Source organism: Electrophorus electricus, unplaced genomic scaffold (genome assembly GCF_041902795.1).
Source record: "Electrophorus electricus isolate QZ-2024a unplaced genomic scaffold, ASM4190279v1 Scaffold37, whole genome shotgun sequence".
Lineage (NCBI taxonomy): Eukaryota > Metazoa > Chordata > Actinopteri > Gymnotiformes > Gymnotidae > Electrophorus > Electrophorus electricus.
Window position 1 is genome coordinate 330,393 of NW_027658660.1, and position 14,991 is coordinate 345,383.

The following is a 14,991-nucleotide window of genomic DNA, read 5'->3' on the forward strand; positions in this document are numbered from 1 at the left end:
TTCATAACATCTAAGAGTCAAAACTCCGTTTTAAAACAAAACAATGAGGTGCGCTGTATCGCGAATATCAGTTAAAGGACCTGTAAAAACCATATTTGATATTTTACTTAATTCTCTAATCGAGTAGATCACAGATTCGAACAGGATGGGCTGTGTTTGCTCGTGTATGAAGGTATGTATGTTTTTTCCTACACTTTGGGAACGATTTTAAATACGATAATCTGAAAAGGATTAAGATTTATTGTGCATGTCACGGAACGCTTCCACTGGTCACGTGGTATGGCCCGCCGCGTGCACTGGGAGTTCTTCGTTGACTGTCTCGTGCGTAACCTTGCCTATGTTGTTCAGCACACACCTGCATCGGTTTACTCTTGTCATGTTTGTATGTATTTAAACCCTTGTTAGTGTGTGCCTTATTGTCAGTCGTTGATCATGCTCGTGTTCACGGTCACAGTTTGTGTTATACGTGAGTGCCGGTGTCTGTATCGTATGTTAATAATCGTTAATAAACGTCTCCGTGGAGCGAGTCTGTACGTCCTGTTCCTTGAGCAGCGGCACTGGGGCCGTTACAGTGCGTAACTAATTAGCATTTTCCTGTTAAAAAAACTAGCGCAAATGCAGATGATTAAAAAGTTTAGTTTTGTTTTTTAAATCAAAATGAGATTCTTGTAAGAATACCGAGATATCGCTAAGTCGCGATAATACTTCATATACAAATCAATACGTTTCTACAATGCTTTTCTACAGAAAAAGAAGAAGGAGAAAACGAATAGAAGTTGGTGGAGACACATAATCTCATCCTCCAAAGTGTCTGACTCCTGCGTGGCATTAGACGGTCACGCCGCGAATGTGACCACCTCCACTTCTTGCCCCTCTTCCTCTGAGGGGTCCCTGATCTTCAGTACTGCTTCTTCCTTTTCACCTGTGGACATATCCCACAATGCCTCTTCTACCCAGTCGTGCCTTCCTGGTCAAGCCTCCTCCTCCTCCTCATATGAGTCGCTCAGGACTACAGCAGTGATTGTTCCTGGTTAGAGCTCAGCAGATTTGATCATGTTGTTCAAATGCATAGTCTGTTTTTGGTTAAGGACATTTACTCCAAGTTTCTGTTCTCTATACAGAGGCTGCAGATAAAGATGTGGACTCCGTGCGCATTGAGAGGTGGGTACATTATCAAAATTCATCTTCGTGGCAGAGAAAAGTGTGGCATGGTGGTTACCCAATGGCACTGCCATTGTAACTTCCTTGGGGCATAAAACGAGAAAAAACATCATTGTCTTTTTCATTCTTCACACCTTTATCTGTCTAAGGGTTGTTATGTGAACATTTTGTGCATAACTGGCCACTGTGTATTCATCTCTCCCTTCTTTTCTGTCTCTCAGGTTTCCGGCTGTTCTGATGCAAGCAGACACTCGTGTTCAGCCGCAGAATTTATTGCGACAGCTGCTGCACGTCCTCAGGAGTAAAAGGAGGCGTCAGATTGGTCAGGGTGAGGGCCAAGGCCACACCCCCATCCATTCCGCTGTCGAACACCTCAACATTCGGCAGCTCGGGTAAAGACGAGAATACACACCGCGTTTTACTACACAGCCTATTAAGAGTAGATGATTTTACAGTTTACACAGGTGAAGCTCAGTCTTTTTCTCCTATACAAATACAAACATATTGTAATTAAATGAGCAGTAAGTCATTTAGCAGTTCTTCTTCACATTATGAAACAGCCATTATACTGACATGTAGTGGCCTGGATGTTTCAGAGCTTGTGCACTAAATCTATTTTTAACATGGATGACCTGTTAGGTTTCCCAACATTGGGAACAGCTGCTATATGAACGCCACTCTGCAGTGCCTACTGAGTATCTCCTGCTTCTGGAGACCCATCAGAGCTCAGTCATCCTGCTTGATGGATCTTTCTAGTTGCCAGATGCTCAGGTACCCGTTCAGAACCAGAGGCTTCACATGGGTCTAAATGAACTGTTTAATCATGAGTGCTTAAGGAGGTGCTGTGATGCTCAGAGATATAAACCACTTGGTCTCCCTGTTGCTGTGTGTAGATGTTTTTCAGATCTGCAGCAGGCCCGGCTCACCACTCGCAGCACAAAGCAGAAGGTGCAGCTCCTGGGAGCCCTGCTTGAGTGTGTTTCAGCCCGCTGCCCTGCATTCGAAGAGGACTATGAACAGGTCCAGCTAAATGGCCCCCTCAGCCATTCAGAACACATCAGAACCTCACGCAGTACCCTGCAGGAACTGCACACGGCCACCTTTGTTTTCTCACCGTGCTGCTGTTGAAGTCCAGGAGCAAATCCTCCTCTGATGTTCTCCTGTGCTGTCCTCCACAGGATGCTCATGAGTTCCTGATGCTCTGCTTACTGCAGCTGAAAGAGGAGGGAGAGAGACTCAGGGCCTCTTTCTTCTCTTACATCTGCCCTGTGGCAAACTTTGAGTTTCATATCAAGTCTGTGCTCACATGTACCAGGTAATTAGGTATCACTGTTGCATATCTCCTTTGTGTTAATGGACTGGTCTTAACCAGTCTTAACGTGTTTGTTTAAAGTACATTTTCTCACCGAGAGTAGGCGCTTTCTCCGGACATCTCTGTTTAAAGTATTCATGAAAGTTTCATAACATACATAACTTAAATATGAACATGTAAAATGCTCACAAGTTCAGCTTGTATTCATCACATAGCTTTCAAATCTCAGAGAGTGTGTGAGTTTGGGAAAACATAACAGACATGGACTGAGCATTCTAAATGTTTTCTGCTCTGATGCTTCACATTAGATAAGATGTTATCTACTTGTAAAACTGAGCAAATTAGCATGTGATAACTCACACACTGTATAAGGGATGCAGGAGATTATTTCTGTGCAAATGTTGTAACATTTCTGTTCTCCATTTTGTGAAAGCTGTGGAAAGCAGAGCTGCAGAGTGGATGTCTACAACCACCTCTCTGTAAATCTGAGCCCTGCTACGACCGACAGCCTACACACTTACTTTAAGGTTGGTCACCTCACACACCCTCTTTGGATAAGGCTTCATTACTGTGTTGTAAAGGAGAGAATACAGTTATGACATGCTACCATTTTGATTTTATCACTCTCAATGAAAGGGTCTCTTTCTTTTTTCAGCCAACACTACTGGAGCGTTTTTGTGAGTGTGAAGCAGGCTGCGAGGCAACTGAAGAGGTGGAGTTTTTCACACTGCCACGGTGAGTCTCGTCTGACGTAGATGACCTTAAAGAATGAGTTTTAAACCAGTCCAACACACACACCCTCCTCCACTCACACACACTTCCAGTCCTTAAGTCACTTTTCCTCTTGGAACAGTATTTTCGTCCTCCACCTTAAGCGGTTTGACATGCTGGGCCAAAAGCTCTCAGACGTGATGGACGTCCCGTCCGAGCTGGATCTCTCTGCCCTTCCTGGGGTGGCTTCTCTCAGGCAGCAGTCGAGGTGAGCTCGTACCATCAACCCGTGCCCACATACTTCTCTGTCCACCCATTCCCATTTAGCTACAAAATGCCGACTGAATGGCTTTGTGGTTTGTCCTCAGTGGAGCAGCGGGAACCCAGGACAAACCGCAAGAAATGCAAAATGATAAACTGGGGGAAAACTCCAGTCCCCAGCCAGGTAGAGTTGTGCCATTTTCTTACAGTGGAGTGATAATACGGCTGTGTATAAGTATCTGCCATAATGACTAAGTTCTTTTAACCCATCAGTAGTAAATGAGAGAGGAGAAGGACAGGGAGCTAGAGGACAGCAAGTAAGCCTACCGGTGAGGAGAGAGAGAGACCAAAAAGAAGAGAGATACAGGCTGAGAGAGACACAGAGACAGAATGAGAGAGAATGAAAGAGGCCTGTTAATACAGAGATGGCGTTCGATCCGTGATGCGTTTTCAGTTAATCGTATGAAAAAAAAGATGTATTTGTTTGTTGCAGGAATGTGCACCCACTGGCACCTACAGACTCCAGGCGGTGGTTTCTCATTTAGGTGACAGCATGGACCATGGTGAGTAATCTGACATTATTTATACACGTGCAGTAGAAACTATTAAATGACTAAGGACCACCGACTACTCCGACAGGCCACTATATCAGTGACACAGCTGAGGGAGAAGGACAGAGCTGGTTGTCATTCAGTGACTTAAAAGTATCAAGAAGCACTGAGCCAGCCATCCTGAAGAGCAGGACAAAAACAGCCTACCTGATTTTCTACGTGCACAGGTAGAATCTCACCTTTCAGACTTGGGAATGTAGGTACCTCAGTCTAGGAGCACTCTAACAGAAACAAGTTTTACAAGCTTTTATATGTAGGGAGTAAATTAGCCTTTACTGTGCCCTGGGACTGCAGGTCTCTTGTGCATGACAGGTGAGTGAGGCCTACTCCCAGCACCGGTTGGCAGGTGCTAACCTTCTTTCTCAGTCCTTTCACCCTTCCCTCTCTGCAAAAGAATTTAAAAAATTTTAACCCATTAAAATGAGCCATTTTTTATTCTCCACAAAATAGTAAATGCCCCCTCTGGCGTTCTTGTTAAAACACTTTTTCCATATTTTTAACCCATAGATGTATAACATGAATAATACTATACTTGTCAAGTCAACATATTTAGATGAGGTGTCCTAGTGTCAGTTATTGTCTTCTAATCGCTATTGGAGATGTACAAGTCCCCTTTCTTTATCCCCAACATTGTTCATACTAAAAGATTAATTTCTTTTCCAAGTAGCACATGGCAGGGATTAAACACCTATTTACATGGACGTCACTTCCATCGCCACATATGAGAACACTACCAGGGTGCTTCACTGACGGAGGAAGAGCTTCAGTCCTTTTTGAGGAATAACCAACTTGTATTTTAATTTGCAGATGTTAGGAGTGAACCAGCATCTGTCTATAGTTCTTTTAATTGTGAGCACACATATTTAAACCCTTGTTTTGTTGTTGTTTGTCAGTGTTTGACCCCATGTATGCTGCTTTGTTGTGTTTTAAGACTGCCTGTTATGTTCTAAGTAGTGTTAATGCTTAATGTTCTTCGTGTTTGGTTTTGTCTTGTTCTGTATGATAATAAACGTCTGTGGCATCTGAACCGCAGCTCATCTTTGCATCCGGCTTCACGTCACAGGAACACCGACCGTTGAAGGTTGCCTCGAGCCAAGGGAAAGAAGAAAAAGGGGAAGAAGCAGTGTAGCTGCTTCTACCCAACCCATGCAGGAGAATCCTCCATACTTGTGGGAACACTCCCTGTCATCACATCGGGGGAGAGTATCTCTGGAGGATTTTGGGGGGGCCCTGGTGGTGGTCCAGGATCAGATGCTGCAGAGTCCTGCCTACCTTCACTGGATTACCGGGACCCGTACGATTACGACTACCAATATCCAGGGTCAGACTCTGCAGGGTCCTACTATCCCCCCACGGACTACCAGGAGGATTACAGCAGGAGTGAGGAGTATGTTGACGTCGGCCTCAGGTCAGACACCGAATCCGACCGCTCTGAGGATCCATCAGTGGAGGTGGAGGAGGCCCGCCATGAGGATCCTTCCTGTGGTTTATAGACCGGGTCAGAGGACTCTGAAAGCGACAAGCCTCCGATGTTAGTGCTTAATGTTCTTCGTGTTTGGTTTCATTTTGTTTTGTGTGTTAATAAACATCTGTCTCATGTGAACCACGGCTCGTCTTTGCATCCTGCCTTGTCTCCCACGTCACAGAACAGCAATTCATCTACACTTCTCACAGATAAAACTATCGCTAACGGCGAAGAATAAACATGTTGCAAAAAAGCAGTAAGAGCTAGTATGCAGAAACAGTGGTGTTAGCGCGAAACAGTTTCAAAAACAGGAGTCTCCTTATGAAGGAAGGAGGTCCTTATGAACCTCTGTATTTTGACAGCAAGTATTGACCATGTGCCATTAAAACCATGCCAGGTATGGTATTAATCCACAAAATAGCACATCAAATCTAATTATTTGGCTAGTACAGGGTTATGCAATATTCCCTCAACTCAGCAAAATGCAACAGCTTGAATTACTTAACTGATTAATAATAATAAAAAATCTTTCCGGACTATAAAAACATAGCTGACCCATTCGAAAGCTTAAACATCCAGTGAGTGTGTATCCTGGCATGTTAAGGTAAAAGGCATCTCCGACTGGAATACATTTAAGCGGTTTCGGGCGCCATCTGGTGGCGACTTGGAGTCCTTATCACGCTCTCATTTCTTTTGTATGGCGGGACAAATGTTTTGTTATCCTACCTATCGAGCAGTCCTACCTAGATTTAATGCACTTATGTACATTAGCATTAGTCCAGGCTTCTGGTGTTTATTTTGGATGCATATATTATAATTAGGCTACTGTGGACATTTGTATTTTGTATAGCTACAGCACCTGTACTTCACACACGTGTAGTAATCGGATCTAGAAAGTTGCCAGCCCTATTAAAATATTAGGTTTATAGTATAATAGTTTCATTAAACAGACAAAGCATTAATCACAATAATTTGCATGATGATTAATCTTGAACCAAAAATCTCGCCGGGAGCTGTAGTTCTCTTTCCAGACACACACCCAATAAAACTGTGCTTGATCATTTCTTATTGATAGCCACTGACTATAGGATCAATAGAATAGTACAACCAAATAACCTTTAATGTTTTGCTTTACTGTAATACAATTTAGAATTGCGATGTTACCCTTTTAAGAAGAACTGAACACATTATGACAAGAGCAACTGGATGAAGCTTTATTGACATGCTGGTCAAGGACTCACATCCAATATGTTTAAAATACATTAATTGAGGCCAAGTGCAGCATAAAAAAATATTTTAACTTCACACAGAACCAAAACCATCAACATCAAAATATAAATGTATAAAAATATGGGTATTGTTAAAAAAAATGTTAAAAATGGGGCCTCCCACAGAAAGGCATGGCACAGTCAGCGACTTCAATTCAAAGTTTTTTATTCAAAGTAAAAAACAAAAAAAAACAAAAAAACACTTGGGCAGGTTGGTGGCGCTCTACACGAACTTGGGCAGACACTTGGGGCTGAGCGGGATGTATGTGGACATGTCGGAGTGCTGCGCCGTCACGCAGCTCATGACGTTCGCCCGCCGCAGCTGGGAGTTGGGGCCAAGGAAGGGAAGGAAGGGTTAAACAACAAGATGAGTGACAGCAAGGAAAGTGTTAGGAAGGATTTCATAATGGCTTTAAAAAGACGAGGCGAGGGCACCTGGTGGGCTGGACTTTGGTGTCATCTTCGTCCTCCGAGTCGCTGGAGATGATGATGACGCTCATAGCTGGGCTGGGCGTGTCAGAGATGATAATGGGCTCCGATGCGTCGCCCATGCCATGCACGGGGGAGGACACAGGTCTGGCACAGGGTCAGAGGAGCACGCCAACACTCTCAACACACACTGCACACTCGAGTGAACACACACAACCTATCACCAAAGTGTGATGGCACAGAGCCATCCAGCACTTGTTACAACAGTTGTACCCACTATGCAGACCCACACACTAGACCAGTAGGTCTCGAGTCCTGTTCTAGGGTTCCCTTGCACTGAATTAGTGTGGAGTTTTAGCGCTAATGCCAACCATTAAAAAGTGCAATAAGAAGCAGGGAGTACCTAGCCCGGCTCTCTGCTTGGCGATCTTTTGACCTCTTGAACCCGCCCTGCTGTGCCGGTTGTCCCACCTGGCTGTGCTGGGCGAGCCAGCTGCTGAAGGTGTCATTGAGGTTGGCAGCTGTGCTGGCCCCGCCCCCCGCCCCACCCCCACTGCCAAACAGGCTCTTGCTGCCATCACACCCTGTGCACTGCCGATTGCAGATCTCCATTTTCTGGAAGCAAGATTTCACACTGCAGCGAGAGAGAGAGAGAGAGAGAGAGAGAGAGAGAGAGAGAGAAAGAGAGAGAGAGACACGGGCGGGGGGCAAGTTACAGTACTACCATTTGGATTTGTAAATTAAGATGGTGTTCCTTAATTTTTTTTAAAAACTGTGACATGTAGATTGGAAGGCCTGGAACAACTCACTGGGCACTTTGAGGGAACTGGAGGAGGTGGCTCATGGTGACAAACGGGTGCTTCAGGGCCTTCATCGGCGTGATCCGTTTGTCAGCGTCCAGCGTGAGCATCTTGTTCAGCAGGTCGATGAACTCCCGCCGGTCTGCCTTCTCCGCCGAGACGTCTGCGCCTTCCAGACTGGTCGTATTGACCTGCGCGAGAGACCCAGGGGTGAGTCATATTAAACACCAGCAGAGGGCACCGATCCCCCTAAGACGCAGCAAGTTCTGCAGCAAGTTACTATGCATTGCTCTGCCTTTCATAGACGCCGTTCTCCAGAGCGATTCATGTGCGTTCCTCATTATAACGGCACGAACGCTCGACCTTTGAGCTAGCACCTTGCTCAACCTGCTCTACAACGTGAGCCGTGGAAGCTGTTTCTCACGTTCTCACAAAAGCCAAAATAACCTGCATCATGTCGTCAAGACAGGTGAAAATGTACTTCCGTGTCTCTTTGGACTTGATGCCATGCTCTGCCTCATGCTCTGAAGGCGTCTAGAAAAAGGAAAGAAAAAAATCAACCATTCAGCTCCACCATAAAGTTACATGACATCATTAAGTTACATCCCTTATGAAACAAACACATGGTATTTGGCATTGAAAGACTGGCAAACCTTGAGTCTCCACAGGGGGCAGCTGGAGTCAGGGCTCCTGTGGAAATAATAGTTGCTCTTGGTCCCTGCGCTCAGCAGGTACTCTGCTGGTAGGCCCTGCGTCTGGGAGATGTAACGGATCTGCAGAGACACCACACGGCAAGAGGATTACGACTTTATTTTGTGTTCATCCTTCCATTTTCAAAATGCATGTATCAAAAAAAAAGAAAAGAAAAACAGGCCATAGAAACTCTTATTTATATTATTCCTAAAAATAAGCTAGCCAAAGCAGTAGCTAAAAGCTCAAACCATACATTCACTCTCTTCCTTGCTAGCCATTATGGACTCCCTAACAAACTGCATAGTTAGAAGAACGGCCATTTCCATTAGCAACACTACGCCACTCTTTTCACAAACAAGATTTACGTCTTCATCACACAGTGAGAAAAGTGTGAAAAGAAAGTGAAAGAACCGACCCCAAATCAGCGAAATTCTACAGAGCTCCGTGAATCCAAGCCCAAGATGCGTGAAAAAGACTAGGCACAGCTCAAAGGCCCGTGTGCTTACCTGATCATATTCAGAGGCTCCCGGATACAGGGGGGAGCCCAGAAACAGCTCGGCGATGACACAGCCCAGCGACCACATATCCACGGCCTCGCAGAAAGGGAGACCCAGGATGATCTCAGGTGACCTAGACCAAAAACACAGATATCGCCATCATGAAATAAGTCTCGGCTGATTCCGTAGTTTGTGGTGATTCGGCGGCAATTGCTTTAACACAAACGGTGCTGAATTCATTCATGAAAATGTAAAAGGTTTAAATAGTATTTTGTTGATGAGTCCAGGTTTTTTTTTCCCCCCTACACACCACTTTACATTACACACCCACTATTCTAACATGGAACTATATGCAAAAATGCACTGACACTACAATGATGTTCTGTTTTCCATTAAGTAAATACAGAGTATCAATGCAGTTAAACACTGTTACTCGGTAAACAACACGGTTAATTAACGGTATAGCTACAATGCAACAGCAGTTTTGTACAGACATGACCAATACTAATATTACCAAAGCCTGCAACTCGGAGCATCTTAACTAATCTCAGACATTGAAGAGGGTTCATCAGGTATTTTGCTAAATAACAGCACTCACATGAATCACTAAAATTAAACCACTTATAAATCAAATATGAATCAGTCGTGCTCCAGTTAACTGTAATGCTTATCACGATTTTAATGTGTAGCAGGGTCATCGCAACTGCCAAAATGTGCAGCTCTACTCTAAAGCACACTCGAGTGCAACAAGTGCACACTTATTTCTAACACGCCTCAGCACGTGTCCCTCACCGGTAGTATCTGGTCTGCAGGTAGCTGGAGCACACGGCCTCGGAGACGTGGCTAGCCGAGCCGAAGTCGATGACTTTGACCCTGTACGGCTGCCTGACGGGGTCCACCAGCATGATGTTTTCGGGCTTGAGGTCGGTGTGGATCAGGCCCAGGCTCTTCAGCTTCATGAGCGCTTTGGCGACCTGCTGCAGCACGGGCCGGACGCACTTCAACAGAAGCGGGCTGAACATGCTGTCCTTCAGGAAGTCGTAGAGGCTTCTTGTGCTTCTTGTGCTGGAAGCACTCATACGCACGCACGAAGTTGAACTCGTCTGCGTTCTCCCTGCTCAGCCGTCTCAGGATGCTCACCTGAGGAAGAGCAAATGAGGAAAGACAGATTTAATTTTTCTGCACTTTTTTTTTTAATACACATCCAAACAGGTATGGCTTATGCAATTGTAGCTAAGCCTTCTTTTTATAGTAAGCTTCAAGCTGTCGATGTGTTATCTGAACTAGTTCCTACTGATGCTTTGAAAATTAGAACTAGTGTGCTGATACCAAACACAAGTGTTTTTGTGCTACCCTGGCTGTATACAGATTCCACAGTGTGAGTTAGCACATCTGATACCAACAAACAGAATCGGGGCTACAGCTGATTCCATATCAAAAGCTCCAAAAAAGCAGGCAAAACTTTCCCACCTCGATCTGACCCTGTCGAGCAAAGAATGGATGGTTTTTCAGGATCTTGATGGCAACCATTTCATTGGTGTCCTTCTTGGAGCATTTGGCCACCTGGCCAAAACTTCCACAACCAAGGTAGTGCAGAACCTCGTAGCTGTTGGAGGCAGAGCAGAGGATTTCATTCTGCACCAGCTGGTATTCGCAATCACTTATCGATTTGCTGCTATCTGCGGTACAACCGGAGTACGCAATGGACTGGGTGGAAGAGGTGGTTGTTCCGCTCCTGGCCACGCGCTTGGACAACGAAGGAGTGTAGAGATCCTCCAGGATCTGTACGCTGTCGCTGCTGTGTTCCCCTTCTCTCTTCCTCTTCAGGCTGCACCGCTTCTGACGGGCGTCTTCTCCCCGCTGGCTGGACGACGACGCAGCCTTGTCTGAGGCTCCAGAGGGGGAAAAGACCAGGGCAGGTAAGCCATCGGTTGAACTGAACCCTGGATCCGAGGGCCAGGGCGTCCCCGGCCGAATCCGAGGACCAGGACTCCGCAGGTAGTAATTGCTCTCGAATTTTACTTTCTTGGCGATCCCACTGGAGGAATCTGAAGGGGAAGAGAATATTCCTTTAGGGAAAGATGAAAACAGGGCCACTAACCAAAGGAATGCTATGCAGATCTAGTTAGGGGCTATATTCAAAATTAAAACTAAAACAGCAGATTAAAAAACAACAACAACAACAACAACAAAACACGATCTATGATTTAGCTAACGCTAGCTAGCTAACGCTAAAGCTAACCGCTAGTTAACTTCATAACTTACCCTCAGTGTTGATTATTTTCCCACCTTTAACCTTACGGAAAGAAGGCTCAAGAAAACCGAACGGATATAATTCATGATCATCCATGTTGTTCTGTGGTTCTTAATTTAAAGAATTGAAATTATTAGCACGCTATATCGACCGGAGTGAGAAGATTTCCACCAAATATCAATTCGCTACTCTACGGACTCTTCGTTCCATGGCAACAAGGTGACATGGACAGGTGTAACGTCATAAAATGGAATTTCAAGTGCACGTATTGAACCTCGCCAGTGGACAAGATAAAAGCTCACATTTATTTTACTCTTTGTCCAGACATAATCAAAACTGTAGTGTCTGCTTGTCCGCCTGCTGCACCTACAGGCCCAAACTGGCAGACTCATATAAATCACTTGATAGCATCGAATATTAAGTACTACATTTATCAACATAACATTTCTTAGAACTAATACATGTACCTGCTTACCGATTTCAGCCGTCTACATGCATCCGTTCTCCAGAATCCCACGCTAAATATTTCGTGCTTTGCTGGTAAATTTCCACAACAATCGTGCCTGTCATTTTAAATGGCATTTTAAAACATGCTTCCAGTATAAGATAACTTCAGATTTTGTCAAAGAAAATTCAATTACATAAAAAGTGGGGTGGGTGACTATTATTTACTTCATATGTTTCCTGGGCAAGTGGCGTGATTGGCAGGTGTTTCAACAAATGGAGGAGGTTTAGATGAAAACGTAGACCCTTCACTTGTCTTATTTAGTTCTCCTTTTAACCGTTTAAAGGTCCGCGTGCTGTCAATCAGCTTCCCATTTATTATAAGAATGATTTGAACGCCAATACGTTTGGACATCATGGAAAGGAAGAGGCTTATTTGAGCTGAAGTTTATGTGGAGTTGTTTGGGAGCTTCTAGCATGGACTAGCTACAATGTATAAAGTATACTATTTCTTTACAGTATTATGGTATAGATTCTGTGAATTCCATATATACATTAAATGTAAAATGTTGCCCAGTTATGTCAGAAATAGCAAAGCAAAAACCATATGCTCCAAGTTATTGAAAGAGAAGTATTCAATGAGGTCCTGGTAGAGCATACATGCAGGTTTGTCAGACATGTTCATGAGGAGTTTAACTGAAGCAAAATCCTCATCACACACCCAAGGAGTCAAAGCCTGCAAAATCCCCAAGTAGCAAGACTACATCCAGGTAGCACTTGCTGATGGAAAGCAAAAAATAGTGCTGTATCCTGCTCTGTGCCTCATCCACTGTACCAGTCTCTTAGTATTGGACTTAGTGTGGTTAATCAATCTTTGACTGTGCTGATTACATTTATGTCATTTAGCTGACACTTTTATTCAAAGCGACAATTATGACTGAGTACGATTTGAGCAATTGAGGGTTAAGGGTTTTGCGCGGGGGCCCAACAGTGGCAACGTGGCAGTGAACCAGCAATCTTCCGAGAACAAGTCAAGTACCTTAACCGTTGAACTACCACTGCCTGTGTTTATATATTGTACTATTTAAAGATTTTGCAGTTACTTGGATTTTGTCAATATAGCAACATGCCCTCAGTCCAGCAGAACAGGAAATCTGAAACCTGATAAATTACCTGTTTCAATTTTTGTTTTCTATTTTAAACACACACAATCCCAAAAAGATTTCTCTGTAGTAATACAGTTCACTACTATAGTTATAGAATTAGCTCCAATTAGCCCACAATATCCCTTTAAATTAAGCCAAAATTCAAAGTCTGAGGTGAAGATCCTATAAAGGTTACATAAGAGCTTGATGTTACATGTGTTTTGAACAAATACTGCCACTAAGTGCCAAAGAACTATTTTTTATAGTTACACCTCCCATGGAATTCAAAATACAACAATCAACTTGTTAAACACATTAATCACACATTGCATTTGAGATACATTTAATACAGTTTGTTAGTCTGTTTGTAAAAAACACTATTTTTTAAAAAAAATGAAGGCATTAAAACAAACAATAAGCCCAGAAACTACAATAATCAAGTTCAATAATCGAGCTGATGTTCAATGTCCGAATCCCTCATGTCTCTCCGTGTTCCTCTTCCTCTCACAGGTAAGGATACAGGCTTTCCTCTGGCCGAGCGAGTAGGCCACGGGCCAATGGTAGGGCTGGTCAGGGAGCTGGTGACGAAGGAAGCTGCTTCCTGATCTATCGTGGGATGACATCACAGACTGCTGGACCTGTAGGAGGAGCCAAAAAAAAAAAAGGGCACCAAGATATCGATAGGTATGTCAATATTCCCAGGCCCCAGCTAAACTACTGCCCAACATTGGAAACCTATTATAGCGTGTAATTATTATGAACCTATTATAGCGTCTAGATTCCACTATTACTGCCTCGTAGTAGCAGGGCTCTGCTGTACTATAAATGTGTTTCTGTCTTCTACTAAAAGTCTCTTTTGGCAGTGTAATTTATTTTGGTCAAATGGCTGCATGACCGTTTTCAAAACAAATTTATAGGGGTGTTGGTGAGGTGATCCTTCCTGAGTTCCCCGGCCAGCAGAGCATGAATGACCTGAGTGGGCGAGCAGCTCTGCACCATGGCACCGAGCGCAAGGTCCTTGTCCTCCCTGATGAAGAGGTTGCCTTCGCCCGCCTTGTGCGGCAGCATGCAGGCAACCAACTCCGCCTTGGCGTCCATGGCCCTCCACAGGTCGGTGGACATGTGCGCCAGTGTTGTCATGGAAGCACGCGACACCATGGAGCTCAGATTCTTCAACTGAGACAGTGGACATGGGGCTCAGGTGTTCAGGCACTCCATGGGGATGTGCCTGTTTAAACACGCCGATCGGACTCATCCGATATGTGGCAGATTTACTTGGTGTGTCAGAGAAGGAAAAGCATCAGTTTGTACTACCTACCATGTTTAAGGACAAGATATTCCTCGCTAGAACATTCCAAATTGACTCTTCATCAGGTTAGAACCATTTTGGTCACAAAACAGAGCAATTCCAGCTCGGACAGCAAAATGCGAAGCTCCTTTTTGGGCCATTGTTTATATGATTTGATTAGAGAATCTTTTGTCCCTGAGAGGGCCCCTCTGGACCACAGTCAGGCACACATCGTGGAGCTTGGGAAGCAGGATGTCGGTGTGGTTCTGGGCCAGAGACTGCACCAGAGTCAAGCTCCCCTTCTTCTTCTCCCTAAAACAGCGTTAGAACACGGTGTACATACCTGGTGTTATGATATCGGTAATGCTAAACAGGTTTCATTAATAAAATCAACTTTTAAAAACACAGAAACAAATGTATTCGCTGTCAGGGTGACCCTCACTAATTTTTATATTTATTTTTCCAAAGCATGCCATTTGTGTATTTTTAGGTATGCTCTGTAATTATAGCTCTTTGCCACCTGCCTGAAGTGGGGCCGCTCTTCTCTGACAGCAGCCTGTGGGCCGCGGATCCTTCGCTCTCTCTGGGGCTCATCCAGTGGTGGGAAATGGCTCACAGAGGAAGCATCTGCCTCAGAGTGGGAGCTACTCTG

General features: G+C 44.4%; 1 protein-coding gene and 1 pseudogene across 1 annotated transcript; one reads left to right on the plus strand and one right to left on the minus strand.

The window, feature by feature from the left end:
• Nucleotides 1-432: 432 nt before the first annotated feature.
• LOC145655847 (ubiquitin carboxyl-terminal hydrolase 37-like) lies at nucleotides 433-3,072 on the plus strand. Its single transcript, XM_081709313.1, has 8 exons — nucleotides 433-453; nucleotides 748-1,030; nucleotides 1,122-1,161; nucleotides 1,383-1,553; nucleotides 1,801-1,932; nucleotides 2,055-2,181; nucleotides 2,340-2,476; nucleotides 2,907-3,072. The coding sequence occupies exons 1-8, from the start codon at nucleotides 433-435 to the stop codon at nucleotides 3,070-3,072; spliced, it is 1,077 nt and encodes a 358-aa protein (XP_081565439.1).
• Nucleotides 3,073-7,012: 3,940 nt separating this feature from the next.
• On the minus strand, nucleotides 7,013-14,119 carry LOC145655848 (homeodomain-interacting protein kinase 1-like; annotated as a pseudogene).
• Nucleotides 14,120-14,991: the final 872 nt, after the last annotated feature.